The sequence below is a fragment of the Euleptes europaea genome, chromosome 10, assembly GCF_029931775.1.
Source record: "Euleptes europaea isolate rEulEur1 chromosome 10, rEulEur1.hap1, whole genome shotgun sequence".
Classification (NCBI taxonomy): Eukaryota; Metazoa; Chordata; class Lepidosauria; order Squamata; family Sphaerodactylidae; genus Euleptes; species Euleptes europaea.
In genome coordinates this window covers 47,274,024-47,290,464 of record NC_079321.1, presented here as the reverse complement: position 1 = coordinate 47,290,464, position 16,441 = coordinate 47,274,024, and the positions used below count along the sequence as shown (strand labels likewise).

At 46.3% G+C, this 16,441-nt stretch overlaps 1 protein-coding gene across 1 annotated transcript; it reads right to left on the bottom strand.

Moving 5' to 3' along the window:
* Positions 1-462: 462 nt before the first annotated feature.
* MTO1 (mitochondrial tRNA translation optimization 1) lies at positions 463-13,584 on the bottom strand. Its single transcript, XM_056856351.1, has 11 exons — positions 13,388-13,584; positions 12,141-12,258; positions 10,543-10,832; positions 9,256-9,368; positions 8,748-8,938; positions 8,170-8,300; positions 6,250-6,454; positions 5,993-6,164; positions 3,177-3,295; positions 990-1,147; positions 463-564 (listed from the first exon to the last, which is right to left on the bottom strand). Exons 1-11 carry the CDS (start codon positions 13,580-13,582, stop codon positions 463-465), a joined length of 1,794 nt encoding a protein of 597 aa, XP_056712329.1. The 5' UTR covers positions 13,583-13,584.
* Between the last annotated feature and the right edge of the window lie 2,857 nt (positions 13,585-16,441).

The window sequence follows — 16,441 nt, the reverse complement described above, 5'->3', positions numbered from 1 at the left end:
AGGTATCTTTCACTGAGTTTACAAATTTGTAAATTTTTATTATTACACTGTCACCATGCAGTTGAAGAGTCACTCTTTTTGCCCCTTTTCCTGGTCAGAAACACCAAATAACCAGCCTGTCTGTACTGCACTTCATTACAAAGAGACATTATTAATGAGATCCACTTGAAATGACTTCTATCATATGCTCCTTCCGTAACAGATAAATTGCTATGTCCTAGTGGCATCCAGCAAAAAAGAAAACACTTTTCACGACATCATGATGTGGCATGCAGGCACTGGGGTACTACTGCCAATATGTCGTCCATCCATTCATCCTTAACAATCTTAAAGCCAGATGCCCAGGGGGCACATATAAATAATAGTTTAATGACTTCTGCTCAAAAGGCATTCTCATCAGGAACTTGGAGCTTTCACTGCCCCAGCAAATCTGCATTTGGCAAGAGATCAGTTCTAGATCAGTTACTTAATCCCCTCTGCTCTTTTGCGACTGACTTTCACAAATTTTAGCAGACTGACAACAGCAGCTGGCGTAACTCCAGGGATTTTGCGGACAGCTCCAATCTAGAAAGAGAAATATTTATTTATTTACGTAATTTATAGTCCACCTTTCTCAGGGATTCAAGGTGGATTACACATAGTCTGTAGATTCGACAAAATGGGACAGCCAATAATTCTGCCACCCTTTCTCCTCCTTTAGTTAGGTTTAGTTTGAGTACTAAAAATAAAAACAAAGTTAAAGTATGGGTTGGAGCCTATGGATCTGTTTGCTAACAGTGTTTACTATTCCCAAAAGGGCACACCCAGAAGTGAATATGGGGGTCCAAAGTACATCTGATTCCTTAACAAGCACCCCCCTTCGCCAAATGTGCCAATGCTTCCTCAGTTACCACAACAATGCAGTTGGAATTTAACCCAGTTCAAAGGCACTCATGGCAGCTAGAGTTTACACAGCTTTCTTGATACCCCTTTCCATGCCAGCTCCTTACCGTCTGAGGTCGGTGGGAATCCAATTTCTCTCGCACTTCCTGGGATAGTGATGCACCGATGGCAAAATAATCCAGATCTCCTGGGAGCTGGAGAGCCTCATCTTGACGCACTTCTTCTATTTCCACCCTCTGAAGGGACACCGGCAGCTTATACACAGCTTCCAAGGACAAGAATGAACAGAAGGGTTATCCCCCCCCCAAAAAACAGGAAAAGACTTGAAAAACAACCTCATTCACCACAAGAAGCTTATGGCAAATATACTACAACTTCTAGACACTGAGAAAACAATAAAAATGAAATTAATGTGGATAATTGGACACAGCCACAGAAGACTGCCCATCTGTGAATGCAAAGAGAAATAAAAGGGCTGCGCCAGTAACAGGAGATAAAAATCAGGCCGAGGCCAATGGTCCAAAATAGGTGAAAAAAAATTATTACTCCGAATTGAATTTCCTTATGCATTTTGCCCAAGAGGTTTCTGTAGGGGAATCTGTAGTTATTACAGTGGTCCTTCAAATGAGCATGAATTCTGTAGCCCAGAATTTATGCTCATTTGAAGGACTACTATAATGACTACAGATTCCCCTGAAGAAACCTCTAGGGCAGTGGTCGGCAAACTGCGGCTCGCGAGCCGCATGCGGCTCTTTGGCCCCTTGCGTGTGGCTCTTGGTCGGGTGACGGGAGAGGCGGCAGCGGCTGTCGTCATCTCCGCCGTGCAAATGAACTGAGCCTCTCCTCCTGCTGCTGCTGCTCGCCCGCTCTGGCCCAGAGAGACGCTCGTTGCCGCCTCCCTCCCTCCCCCCCCACAGTGCCGCTCGATCCCCTCAGGCTGGCCTGGGCAGAGCGGGCGGGCGTCCACGCATGCGCAAGGAGAGAGGTGCGGGGACCTGTCACCCGACCGACCGGTCACACCCCTGCGCGTGCCTGAGCCACGCAAGGCCCTGGTTGCCGGCGAGGCCCCCGCACCACCACCGACAACCACCTCTCCCCTTTCTGGCCGCCGAGGCTGCGGGGTGAGTGAATGGAGAAGGCAGGGGTAAGGGGGGTGAGTGAATGGAGAAGGCAGGGGTAAGGGGGGGGTGGGCTACAAGGAGGAGGAGGCCACCGCCTGGATCCGGATCTGGCTTGGGGGAAGGGGCTGGGTGGCTCGGGGGGGTCGTAATCCTCTGCAAAGGATCGTCCCCCTCCCCCTGCCAACATCTGGCATTTGGGAAGGGGGGCCATGGATGCAACCCTTTTTTGGAAATACGGGCTGCGTCTACTGAGTAGAAAATTATCCCTACACACACTCATCCTTCTCCCCCCCCCCCCCCGCTTTCTCCTTCCCCATTTTCCTTGCAGGTTTTATTTTGCACCTCGTCACCGTGCATGACGCTGGTTTGGAAGTAATGCACTCTTTTCTTCCCCCCTCCCCCCCAAAAAGGACTGGTCTCTGCCCTAAGGAGCTTGCAGTGTAAAGTTTAAAGCGCAAGGAAGAAGGGGGGAAATAGAGGGGGTGAGGGCAGCTGTGGCCGTTTAGAGGTGGAGGTGAATTCCTTTCCACCAGCCTTTTTTCCCCTCCCTGGGGAGGGGGTGGTAGTGTTAGAGAGGGGCTTCAAAAGCAGGTAATGGTTGAGCATCAGCATTGTCATTTAAAAGCTGGGAACTCAGTGGTTGGTGGTTTTCTTTTTAAAACCTGTCAACATAAAAGACTCCTATGCTTCAGAGTGCTTTAATTAAGACTTAAAACTTTAATTAAAGTTTATTAAGTTAATAAACAGTGTACCTACCTATATAGTTTAAGTTTAAGAAATTTGGCTCTCAAAAGAAATCTCAATCGTTGTACTGTTGATATTTGGCTCTGTTGACTAATGAATTTGCCGACCACTGCTCTAGGGCAAAACAGGTAGGGAAATTCTATTCTAATACTTTTTTTAACCTATTTTGCACCATTGGCCTTGGCTTTATTTTTACCTCCTCAGATCTATTCAATATTGTGGTCTATATCCAAATTTACACTTTCGACCGCCAGAGAGAATAGCTCCAGGGGTGGGAGCTGTCTGGGATAACAACAATAATAAGCCATTTTAGTACAACTCAAAACAGTCTGCCCTGTGACTGCAGAAAACGTCTGGTCTGAGCTAGCTGCCAACTGAGAATGGTCTTCTGGATATGGATCTTCATGGGTGTTTGGTGCTATTCTTTACCTTCTATTTTCAGCCTCTGAGCCAGTTGTTTCCATTCAGCAAACTTTTTCAGGGACTCCGGGAAAGCTCTTGCCAAAATCTCCATATTCACCTCTTGGTACTGAAGGATGTTCAGAGCACTGGCCAATCAGAAAGAAAGCATTTCTAATTATTACCCCAGTGAATTAATCTTAGCTAATATCTATTCTCACAGCCTTTTAAGACATTTACGGGACTAAGTTTTTCTTGCGTTACTGTAATGCCGCCATGTATAAATCTTGATCATACTGCATTAGGCACTGTTCAAGTTCAAAACAATATGGTGGTCTTCCAGTCTAACAGGAGAAACCATAGATAGGAAGATAGGAAGAAACAATACACAAGAAACTCAAGGCCAGGACATTTTCTATCAGAAATCAGCAGTGGGTATGAGAAAGTGGGAATATATAAAATAGAAGAAACACAGTGTTTTAGGGTTTTTTTCTACAAGGCAATTGAGAAATACTAGATATCTAGCAACAAAATCAAGGCAGCACAGCTTTGGCAACTGCAACAAGAATTACGTCTGTGTGAAATAAAGGACCAGAATCAGGTCTTGTTTTCTGCAATGCTAATTCCATGTACTCGAATTGGCGGATGTTTGTTTTTCTGAAGCTGCTTGGAATTATCTTGACTCCACAGCTTAAGTCTCTGTATATTCCAGCAATTAACTCTAGGTTATTTTAGCTACAAATCCTAGCTCACTATCTGAATCCACACAGAACTCTGCCTATGTGAGCAGCTATAACAGTGATGGTGAACCTTTTAGAGACCGAGTGCCCAAACTGCAACCCCAAACCCACTTATTTATTGCAAAGTGCCAACACGGCAATTTAACCTGAATACTGAGGTTTCAGTTTAGAAAAAACAACTTCCCTGGACTCCCAGCTGGGCAACGGGGAGTGCAGGGAAGGGGGAAGGGGCTTTGAACTGCTCTGCTGCGGCGGGTCGCTCGGATCCCCGCTGGCCTTATTCCCGAGTAAACACGCAGATCATGCGGGGCGCGCAGGGGATCGTGTTCAAATGGCACCCCTGCGCAGGTTTCCTCGGAAGATTTACTGCTCTGGTCCTCCTCCTACCGTTCAGCGGCTTACCCCTGAGTAAGCATCCCCGAGCTGGTGCCGGATGGACGGCCGATCTCCTATCGTAGTGAGCACCCCTAAGTTAAATCGGGTTTGCTCGCAAGTAAGCAGGCTTAGGAACGCCCGTTTAAAGACAGCGCAGCCCTTAAAAACAAACCCCTGAAGAAAACAATCCCCCCCCAACAGTCATGGGGGGGGGACGACGGGACGATCCCCAGGCCGCGTTAACTCCGCTCCCCTTCGCCCCCCAGATCTTCCGGCGGCACATTCCCTTGCAGATCCCTGCCTTTTAAATCCCGCCTGGTCGTTTCCTTCGCCCCCGATTTTGCAAACAAAACAGTTTCTTTCTCAGATCTCTAGAGACGAAGGTTTTCTTATCAGCTTTTAAAATCGGGCTCGCCTCTAGTTGTGCAAACCCCCCCCACAAACACTTTTTTATTTTGCAAAATGCACGCGTTGCTCCATTTCCCCCCCAAACCCTGCCCCCCTCCCACCTGTTTGCAACGCGTTTGCATCGAGAGCGCGCTCGGGCGGCCCAGGCTGCCTTGCAAACGTTAAGCAGCCCGGGCTCAGGATCGCGCCATGGGAAGCGGCTGGAAGGAGCCACCACGCCGCCTGCTGCAGCTGGCCCCTCTTGCCAGTCCCTGAGCCAGCCGCCGGAGAGTTGGGACCGGGACGTGGCGGGGTGGCGGGAGAGGCTTTGCAAATGCAAAAGTAGCAGCTGAGAACGCAGCAGCCGCAGCAGCTGCCCAGGACAGAAGCCCTGGCAGACTGGAGCGGGGGGGCGGGGAGGTTGGAGGGGCTTTTCTGGCCACCAGTGGCAGCAGCAGCAACCGGACGCGGAGGCGAAAAAAAGAAGCCGCCCGAGCGCATGCCTCCTCCCCACCGCACGCCTGGAATCCAAGAGGAGGGGGGTACTAAGCCCCTGCCTCCTAAGCCCCTGCTTCCCAGCTGGGCGGCGGGGAGTGCAGGGAAGGGAGCTTTGAACTGCTCAGCGCTGCAGCGCCGAGCAGTTCAAAGTCCTCACCGCCCAGTTGAGCCACGCGTGCCGCCAGAGAGGGCTACGCGTGCCGGAGTCGGCACGCGTGCCATAGGTTCGCCAACACGGAGCTATAACATTATTCATGTAGTTATTTCTCCCAAGGAAAAGAGACCCAGTAAAAGAGGCCCAGTTTATCTTGCAGCGTACTCTGTATTTCTATGTCACACACAAACACATACACACCACTTCAATTTTGTATCAGGATGTTGATCATTGGGGGGGGGGAACTGAAGATTGAACTAGGTGAAGGAGTGGTTACATGGGGAGATGAGACTGTGTATAAGCTTTAATTTTAATGATTTATTTCTATAGGACAGATTATCTCATTGTAAACATTGCTCATCTAACTGATGCTTTCAACAAAAAGCACACACTTCAGTTCAGAGTCTCATATATACAAAGAAGGGCTGAGGCAAAGTAGAAAAGGAAACAAAAGAAATTGCTCCCCCTTTTCCAGAGGCAGAGAACTTTGTAGATTGAGTCTTTTGTGATGGTGTTAATCACAAAAAACACTAACAGTACAATCCTAAAAGAAGTAATACCCTTCTAATCCCTTACTATTCAAGATAAATTTGAGAGAGCAAGAACACAGGATACAATGATTCAGGATCAGATCTCTTTGGAGGCCTCATTAAAATAACCCCCTGAAAAGAGCAGAGAGGTTCAGCCAATACCTAACAAGCGAGCTATGATTAGTACTTATGGTCGCCTCTGGAATCAGCTGAGCCCATTTTGTGCTGCTGATCTCAATAGCCTTCAGCGCTTCAATTCCTTCTTCCAACATTGCGTTCATCCGAGATGCCTGGTCATATCGCTTTTGGGACACACAGCCAGCTTCAGTGTAGCCTTCCGACAAAGAAAGTGGAAAATAAGGAGAAGCAAAAAACATAATCCTCTGTGCCAAAGAAACACTTCTGGACAAACCTGCTACCTCGGAAGGTGAGCCTGCTGTCGGCGTTATCTGGACGCAGAGACATCCGAAACTCCACGCGGCTTGTGAACATCCGGTAGGGTTCATTGGTGCCCAGAGTTGTGAGATCATCAATCAAAACGCCAATGTAACCTTCAGTACGACTGATGATAAAGGGAGGTTTACCTTTGACTCGTAGGCCAGCATTAATTCCAGCAATTATACCCTGATGGAGAGCAACAAGGTCACAAGAGGCAAAGGGAAGCCACTGTATACACGATGAGCGCAAATAGAGAATGCCAGCACACGTCTTGTTGAAGCCATAGCCATTACGTATTTTAAATGAACTCTGTCCACCTGAAGACACTACAAGCACAGTTACGAGCTGCAGTTCATGTAGTGAACAGATGAAAAATGCTACTGCCCCCAACTACTGTATTTACCATAATTATGATAATCACAGTTACATTCTTTTAAGTCCACTGAAGTCAATGGGATTAGAAGACCGTAGCTCTGCTTGAGTTGGAACTATCAACTAAATTGCTTCAGAGTGGTTCTCTGGTGATCATAAACAGAATGCCAACAGGTGTGTGGGGTCCAGTGGTTTATGAATAAGGGTACACAGCACAATGCTAAATGCGCTTGCACCTAGTTCGTTACAAGCAGGGGCCTGCCAGATTTCCGCGAGGGAGGGATCCCATCCTTCCTGCCCACTCGTCACTGGCTCCCGCCCACCTCAGCCACCTATTTGCAGTGCTACTAACTACGCCCACCTGGCTCATGCAGCAATGGGCAGGGGAGCTACCAACCCTCGCCCTCCAGCCCACCTGCAGCACCACCACCTCCCCCACCTGACTCATGTGCCTCCTCCTTCTCCCCGCCTCCCTCAAAATGACAGTCAAGATCTTGTGACCTCGGAGAATAGAAGAATCAAAAGAAGAGTTGGTTTTTATATGCCGACTTTCTCTACCACTTAAGAATCAAACCAGCTTACAATCACCTTCCCCTACCCACAACAGACACCTTGTGAGGTAGGTGGGGTTGAGAGAGCTCTAAGAGAGTTGTGACTAGCCCAAGGTCACCCAGCCAGCTTCATGTAGAGGAGTGGGGAAACTAACCTGGTTCACCAGATTAGCGTCCGCTGCTAATGTGAAGGAGTGGGGAATCAAACCCAGTTCTCCAGATCAGAGTCCACCGCTACAAACCACCGCTCCTAACTACTACACCACACTGGATAGGCCTCAGAAGAGACGGCTGTAAAGGGGAGCAGTCCAGAAAACAAGAGGAAGAGGCAAAGGCCTGAGAGCAGAGCCTGAGGCAGGAGAACTGGCTGTGAGAAGAGGCGTAGATGGCCAAGAGAATCAGAGGTGAAGATGAAGTATGTGCAGTCAAGCAGCAAATGGCTCATGGCGACCCCAATCATGGGGTGTTCCAGGTAAGGCATGAGCAGGGGTGGTTTGCCATCACTTTCCTCTGCGTAGGAAGCCCAAATTTCCTTGGTGGTCTCCCATCCAAGTACTGACTGTGGCTGACCCAGACTAGCTTCCGAGCCCTGATGAGCTGGGGCCAAACTGGCGAATTTGGAATCACTAATTCTTTGACGTAATCAAGCAAATAATTTTTGGCTGCAGTCCTCTAGTAATCCAGTGTAGTGTAGAAAAGAAACAATACCCCAAATATTATCAAATATCATTATACAATGCTTACTCATGCCTTAACAATGTATGTGATTTTCATTACTTTACATGCAGATGTGAATGTGTAAGCATTATATAACAATATTTGATAATTTCAATATTTGGGATATTTTTTCTTTTCTTTTCTACATTGGATTGTTATCATTACCCCTCCCCCTCATATTTATATTGAGTCCTCCAGTAATGGCAGAAGGATTTTCACAACAATATCTGATTTTGCCACGATTTTTTCCAACTCTCTAACCTGGGCTGCAGCTTCCTCATAGCCCGTGGTGCCATTTATCTGTCCTGCAAAGAAGAGCCGCTGAACAAGACGAGACTCGAGGGAGGCAGTCAGCTGACGCGGGTCCAGAAAATCATACTGAACTCCATAGCCTAGGAGAAGCAAAATCATCAAAAGAACCACTGTGGGAAACACCTGCTGCATGGATTCAGACAAACACAAGATAAAAGCCTGTGAACACACACATTTAAGGATCACAAAACCCACAGTGTGCTGGTTTGTAGATCTGTTAATCTACTAGAGAGCCAGCGTGGTTAGAGTGCTGACCTAAGATCTTGGAGACCAAGGCTGAAACCCCCACTCTGCCATAGAAGCTTGCTAAGTGGCCTTGGGCCACTCATACGCTCTCAGTCAAACCTACCTCACAGGGTTGTTGTGAGGATAAAATGGAGGAGAGGAGAACGATGTAAATCATTAAGGTTCCCCATGGGGGAGGGGGGGGAAAGGGTACAAATTAAGTAAGTAAATACAATTATACAGAATGTTCTCCCGGGTGCTGAGATACAGCCTCATTTGATTGGAGAAATTTGATTTCTTACCTGGCTGCACAATTTTTGCTTTTTCCAAACCTCGAATGTGGGTGACAAGCTCCTGCTGGATTTCAGACGGCAACGTCAGTGAGATTCCCTGTGGGTAGATGATATTGGAATCTAGACCCTCGGGCTCAAGCCAGAGCTGATGCACGCGGTTTGGAAAACGCAGAACTTTAGACTCAAGTGAGGGGCAGTACCTAGGCACAGGAATAACCAGCTGAATCAGGATGCTGACATGGTAAGAAGGGCAAGGCGTGTTCCACTACCTGAAGCAGTGCAAGAGACTGGGCATTTTTTCTTACTGCTGTAGTCCTTGTCTCAGTATATGTAGCTCCATTCACACGTTCTTTCTGTTACCCTGGCCCTTTTCTTTCCTCCCCTCCTATCCCTGTTGCCTCCCTCTTTTTCAAAAGTTAGCCCGTAAGCTCCTCAGGGCACAGATCCATCTTTTTTATTTATGTCATTCTGAAGATTCCTAACCCTACACAGATGATAATACAAAGGGGAAATTCACCGAGGTCCTCTTGTTGTCTCTCTGACGTGATTGTTCAGGTGAAGATTGTCACGGATGAGCTGCTCCACTTTTGGGTTGGTGTAAGTCAGGTAGCATGGCAGCTGATCTTCTGGCTGGAAAAGAGAGCAAGAACCACTTTGATTTAGTGAATGAATTAGGATACATTAGTATTCCCGGTGGTTTGTTTTCATAGCAACCTTTACAGATAACCATTTGTTTAAGTCTTCATTCTTACCATACTGCCTGGGCATGCTGCAATACAAAGTGTAAAAATAATTATTTCTGCCTACTGCTAACAACACAGAAATGCAGGTGAGGTTCTAGTCTTGAATACGTTCACCAGGAAGAAAGTTTTCCGTTATTTTGACAGCATACACTTCTAGTCAAGAGAGCATAAGATCACACAAGCTATCAGTGCAATCCTTTGCAGCTACTCAAGTGTAATAGGGCAGTTCTAAAGAGAATTGCACCGTTTCTAAGCATAAACCCCGTTTAGTGTTGCACAATATATCAATTTCAGTAAACTTAGACTGTATAACTCCCATAGCTCACTAAATCTGCAATCCTTTTCAAAGGTCCCAAAGGAAGTCTGCTGCACAGTCAAGTGACCCAGATCTCCATTCTGTTCCAGAACCCTGTTAGATAGTAAGAAATGTGTGGATCCCTCAGGTAAGCAACACTGTTATTCTGTGCGGATAGGAGCTTTAAAAAGTCAGAGAGGATTCTAAATTGGTCCAAGAAGACATATAACTCAAACAATTCGGAATTCTATCAATCTGTCTCAAGAACAAAGTATTAAAATAGTGACACCTTGAGAAGAATAACTGTGTAGGTGGCTGCAAGGATCAAAAGAGTTCCCTCATCTACACATCACAGGGTGACTACTCCAGGGGCCAGAGGCCACTGGTGAAGGGAGAAAATGATCTTTAAATTACAGTCCTACATATCTAGGAGAGTTGACATCTTAAGACGAAGAATTCTAAAGCAGGCAGTACTGAAGGACAATAATAGAAACGGGGAGGAAAGACTTTAAAGTAACCCTTTGGCAAACTCCCAGCATTTTTTAACAAGAATAGCTAAGTACAATAGACATTCAGGCACTCTCCATGTAGTCTGGCTAGTGCTGTGACTCCAGCAGTCAAGCCCCTTCCACATCAAAGCAGGCGTTTCACACTATCCTCCTCAAGTGCTACAGGCAGAACAGTGGCCTTTGGTAGCTTCAGGGAGAGAGAGACAAACTCCCTGGTATAAACTCTACAAGCAGCGTGCACGCTCAGGATTCCACACCTTGATCCACACCACTTCGTTGAGAAAGCTGAACGGCACAGGAGGGTTGTCGGCCGGTTGTCTCTCCGTAACACTGAAGTCAATGGAGTCTTTCAGCAACCGGGGTGGAGTCCCAGTCTTGAGTCTGCCCATAGTAAATCCCAGCTTCTCCAAAGTCTGAGCAAGGCCCAAGGAGGGCTGATCTCCCATCCGCCCAGCAGGATGCATTTCCAGTCCAATGAGGATCATGCCCCTCAGAAATGTGCCTGTGGTCAAAATAACACTTCCAGCATGCACTTTCCTTCCATCCCCTGGCAGAGAGAGAGAAAAACAAAGCGCGATGGGGTAGATTTAGCACCCCAGATGGTTCCCTGAACATAAAGGAAGTAGTAGCTCTCTGTGACATACCATCGTAACATTTCATTAAGGCTATCTGAACTCTCCCCCCACCACCATGAGAACTTTCAGGAGGAAACATGTAATTCAGGAAATGACATATTTCAATTCCATGTCAAATGTATTCTTTTCATCTATCTTATCAAGAGGTGGGGGGGCGGAGACATATATGAAGGCTGAATTCACCCTGGTTTTTCTGATCTGTGAGCATCAAAGGGCTACTTATCTGATCTACCAAAACAACAGAGTTAACTGCACTGGATGACACCAATCCAGAAAAAAATTCAGACTGAGCCCGTTCTCCTCGCACCATTCTCAGGAGCCCAATGTGGCCCCATCCCACCTTCAGGTCACGGTGGATCAAAAAAAACCTCATTTACATAGCAAAGCCACCAAAATGCCTCCCTCCGGCCTTTGCATGGGCCACTGACTCCCCATCCCAATGCCAAGACATGTCACAAACACACACTTGAAGCTCACTGCTTTCTGGATTTATCTACATGCTGAACCCTTTGTCGGAATTTGAAAACTGAAAGTCTGACAGATTTCCGAAGCAGCAGGCCCAAGCGTGCAGATCGCCACCTAACATTTGCCAGGGTTTGAGCGCCAGCATCTGTGCCTCTGAGGCAGCAGAGTAGGGTGACTTACTTCCATGCAAATTTGCTTAGGATCAGAAGGTAAGATGTCTAACTTGTTGGAAATACCACATTACATTTGGTAATCTAAGATACTGTGGAGCTACTTTAACAGAGGTGGAAGCGTACATGCAAAAACAACAATAATTTGGTCTTGCAGTACGACCAGTTTTAAGGTAATTGTGGTGCTATTCTTTGTTCTTTATTGACAGGGTCCCATGCAGTCCTGCTCTCCAGGCCTTCTGCAATTACTAAAGAAATCAACTGGTCCATACCGGCTAGTAACTCTCATTCCCAAGAGGGGAACCGTAGAATACCAAAGTCAGCACATTCCACCACTGCTGCTGCCACTATCTGTGAACTGTTCAAACTTTTGAAAAGTCATAGTGTGAGCAGCAGGATCAACAAGGAGTCATCCTCACCCAGTCACCTGGCTACTGGAGTACCAGAAATGGCTAACACAAGGTCAAAAATAACATGTTCTATTACTGTTATGCTACAATACCAGATAAGACTGCTGGATATTTTTATTCTCATGCCTTAAGAAGACAGCTCTGCCCCAGAAAGCAACCTTCCTCTTTTACTAACCCAGAATGACTCCTCTGACACAGCATTTCCCAGGATGCCCGGCTTCTGGTTCCGACAGTAGAAGATCTTCCACAGATGCTTCACACACTGTCAGACAAGGGGTTTGCAGCACTTCTTTCTACTAGGAAAAGAGAAATATTAACAATGTGCACACACACTAACAGGGCCTTTCAAGGAATCCTAAGCAAGAATACAAAATGCCTTCTTCCTCTCAGGACATCTCCTAACTTTATACAAGCTCTAACGTGAAAATTACCCTCACATTCCTCCAGTGCCCCTTTCCAAAATTTAACTGGCACAAACATTATCTTAGCACAAAACAGCCAGCTATATTTATGCTGCAGTTTAAAAACAAATTTTCTCAACTAAGAGCATCACCAAAAGACAGACATCTAACAGAGTTTCCTTTAACTATTCAAAATATGAACACTATTGAAAAGTTTTCTTTGGCAATTCTGAGGACATTTTCCTTAATATGTGTCACATTTAGTCAATTTCTTACTAAATTGCTAAGTTCCTTAGCAGAAAAGATAAAAAATTATCCCAGCCTCTGGTTCCCACAATGTATTTTACAATATCGTTTTATTTTTGTTGCAAATCACTTTCAGCCCTGCTTTGGCCGGGGAGGGCAGAATATTAATAAAATATTATTATTTTATTTTGAGGTTTGAAGCATCATTTACCCATCTACCTTAAATGAATGATTTATGCACAGTAAACGAGAGAATCCAAGGATTTCAGTCATAGTATCAAACTATATTCAGATGTGAGGTACGACCATGAAAGTGAAGCATGTGGAAGTTTGCATTTAAGGTTACTGATACACTGCTTAGTTCTATCTTGGTTCACATCCAGTCCCATTTTTTCAAAATAATCATAAGTCTTTCCCCCATCTTTCCCCGCAAGTTACACTCTTGGAGATTTCAGTATAAAAGCAATTAATACATTTTTTCTGATCAGGTCACTTCATTTCAATGTTTTGTTCATTCGTTTGGATAACTGTTGGTTGGCAGCAGTTTATACATTTAAAAAACAAATTACTGGAGGCACCCAAGCATCAGTCATGTTCCATGTGTAAATCAGAAAACAATCTAAGGTGTCTCCAGATTATCAGGATAGGGAACATCGATTTTAATATACCTGGAGTTCATGTTTTTCCCCTTCAGTGTCCTTTTGTTCACCCTTTTACCCCACCTTACACCTCATGATTCTATCACGTGACACACATATCCCCCCCACGTTCTCACCTGCATGTTCTCTCTGTAGAGCTTTCTGTCTATCTGAGCTCGGAGACCCCAGACAGCGGGTCCTTTGCGCTTGTTCAGCACTTTATAATGCACTCCAGACTGATCACAAATTCGAGCACAGAGCCCGTCCAGGGCATCCACTTCCCTCACCAGATGACCTTTCCCAATTCCACCAAAGGAAGGATTACATGACATTTGTCCTAAATGGTTAAAAAAAAAAAAGTGAACTGCTTCTATCAGGCAACAACAGGTGCACAGATTAGAAGTTTATGCTTTAGTTCCACCCCCCTTCACTGCCCCAATGTGGCATAGCATAAATTATACATTGAACGGGGGATCTGGGTTATAGCACCCAAAGCTAGTCGGTATTTGATCTGTTACCAACATTCCCTTTGTGCAATTTATCCAGCTAAAGTACTGAAATGCACCGAAATGGGAAACACAGAAGAAAACAACAGAAATCAGAGACTGTCTGAATTGTCTTAATCCAGCTATCTTCTTACTATTAACCACAAAATGATAAATAGACATAACCTAATCTCAAATATGGTTAAATGTATACCTGTTAAACAGATGACTTTCCAGCACTTAATCTTTGCATTGCAAACAACTTCATTGGAAAAATCTTATGGTAAATCTCAGAAATTGGTCATACAAGCATGGATGGAATGTCAGGATATGGGCCTAAAAATGTCTAACAGTGAAATCCTATGAATTTACTCCAGTCAATGGGCTTAAATTGGAGTAACTTTACACAGGATTGTACTGTAAGCATGGTAAGCTTGAACACTGATATTGTGGATGCAGAATGAAACACCTATACTAGCTAGGCTCAACAAAACACTTCAGTCTACAAAGTTCCTCCCTCTTTTGACATTTGCTAGAGTTGGGGTCTATAGCAAATTCATCAGTGTGGCTGAGCTCTGGTTCAGCTATAACCTGAGCTACAAAATTGTTAAAATGACACCAACTGAGAACCACATAAAGACCCAGCACTGAAGTCACTAAACGTATAATTCAGTAGAACAGTAGACTGTAATACTCCTTCCTCCTTTCCCAGTAAGTTATTTATTCACAAAAATTTTATGCTGCCTTCTCAGTGGAACCAGGCTGAGGCAGTTTACAAAATAAAACATAATCCAAACATAAAACTGTAAAATTAATTAAAACCCAGAATTTTAAAAAACCCACCCAGAACATTACACATAATTACATATACACATGAAAACATTACACATAAAGACAATAATGCTAGGAAAAGTAAAAGGCAGCAGGAAAAGAGGAAGACCCAACATGAGATGGATTGACTCAATAAAGGAAGCCAGACTTCGATCGCGCTATATTTCCCCCCCTTTTAATATACAAATCCAATGCCTCTGTGACTGACATAATGCCTTTTTTTACTAAGCGATAGGGACCCCAAGCTACATTGTCAGTGGCAAGATTTGTTTCAGTCCTTATATCCCTCCAACACTAGATATATGCTGCTCAAGATCAATTGATCAAGGAGCTTCTAAGGGAGGAAAGGAAAGGAAGCCAGGCCCTCAGTTTGTAAGACTTGAGCAACATTGTTAACAAATGCCCTGAATCTATTGCCTTTCAAGTTCACTGGGCACCTCGATTACCAGTACTATAGGACGGGGGGGGGGGGGGGGAATCAGCCAGCCATTGGACTGTCAAGACATCCTGAGGAACATATCCTGAGGTCTTTCCAAATCTCCCACAGTATCTAGGTCAATCTATCCTTGCTCCCTTACAAACATCTTAACACCAGGGGCCTGTTGTGCACAAAGTTTTCTACAACTTCGAAGTTGTAGAAAAGAGCAAGAGCCCAGTAGCACCTTAAAGACTAACAAAAATATTTTTCTGGCAGGGTAGGAGCTTTCGTGAGCCACAGCTCACTTCTTCAGAACTTGTAAGGATTTAACTCAGCAAGACTTTCTCCTCATTCTCATTTACCGATGGTGTCTATTTTATGCGTGAGGAGCAGCGTCCGGGCTCCCAGCCGCGCTGACGCCGAGGCCGCCTCTGTGCCCGCGTGGCCGCCCCCGATGACAATAACGTCATACGTCGAAGCGCCGAGGTCTCCAGACGGGGAGGCCCTGCCGCGCCGCAGCCCCGTCTGGGCGACCAGAGGCGCCGCAACCCGGCGCGCGCTGCGACCCCACGGCAACATGAGTGCGGGGGGGGAGGAGGAGGGGGGCGGCGGCATCCACCCCACGCCCCAGCCCCAGCTAAGGGAGGGAGGCAGAAACCTGACGGCCAAACTCAGGGCTCGAAAGAACCGCCCGTCTCCGACCGGGCGCGCTCGCAGGGCGCCGCCATCTTGCCTGTGACGTCAACTCGGCGACAAGGGGATTGACAGGAACCTCAGAGGCGCGCGCCCCTCCCTCCGCATGCGCACTCATGGGCGCGGCAGACACGCTGCGGAGGAATGAATGAAGACTTGGAGAGACCGGGCGGGGGGGGGGGAGAGAGGGCGGCTCGCTGCCCTGAGACTGAGTCATTGGTTTGACAGAAGTTTTTGGAACAAGTTTCTGCTTGGTGCTGGAGGAGGGCGTCGCCTGCGCGGTCGCTTGTCCTGGTTTCCCCCCTTCGCAGCCCGAGATGATGCTGTCCGCACACCCTGCGATGTTTGTAGAGAGAGAGGAAGAAGCCAGATGGGCAATCCGCTGGCATGCTGATGTTTATTAATTTGTGTGTAGTAGAAAAGGGCAAGGGTCCAGTAGCACCTTCAAAACTAACAAGAATATTTTCTGGCAGGGTATGAGCTGAAGAAGTGAGCTGTGGCTCACGAAAGCTCCTACCCTGCCAGAAAATATTTTTGTTAGTCTTTAAGGTGCTACTGGACTCTTGCCCTTTTCTACTACTGCAGACTAACACGGCGACCCACTGAATTAATTTGTGTGTGTGTGTGTGTTAAGTGCCGTCAAGTCGCTTGCGACTCATGGTGACCCTATGAATGAAAATCCTCCAAAGTGTCCTGTCTTTGACAGCCTTGCTCAGATCCTGCAAATTGAAGGCTGTGGCTTCCTTTATTGAGTCAATCCATCT

What these genes read in the sequence shown, in the direction of transcription:
- MTO1 (XM_056856351.1), bottom strand. Translation starts at nt 13,582, where the DNA reads ATGTCATGTAATCCTTCCTTTGGTGGAATTGGGAAAGGTCATCTGGTG. An exon ending in TCTACAGAGAGAACATGCAG is followed by an intron (nt 12,259 to 13,387) that starts GTGAGAACGTGG and finishes TTTTCCTAGTAG; the next exon opens with AAAGAAGTGCTGCAAACCCC. An exon ending in TCAGAGGCTGAAAATAGAAG is followed by an intron (nt 1,148 to 3,176) that starts GTAAAGAATAGC and finishes TGTCCTTGGAAG; the next exon opens with CTGTGTATAAGCTGCCGGTG.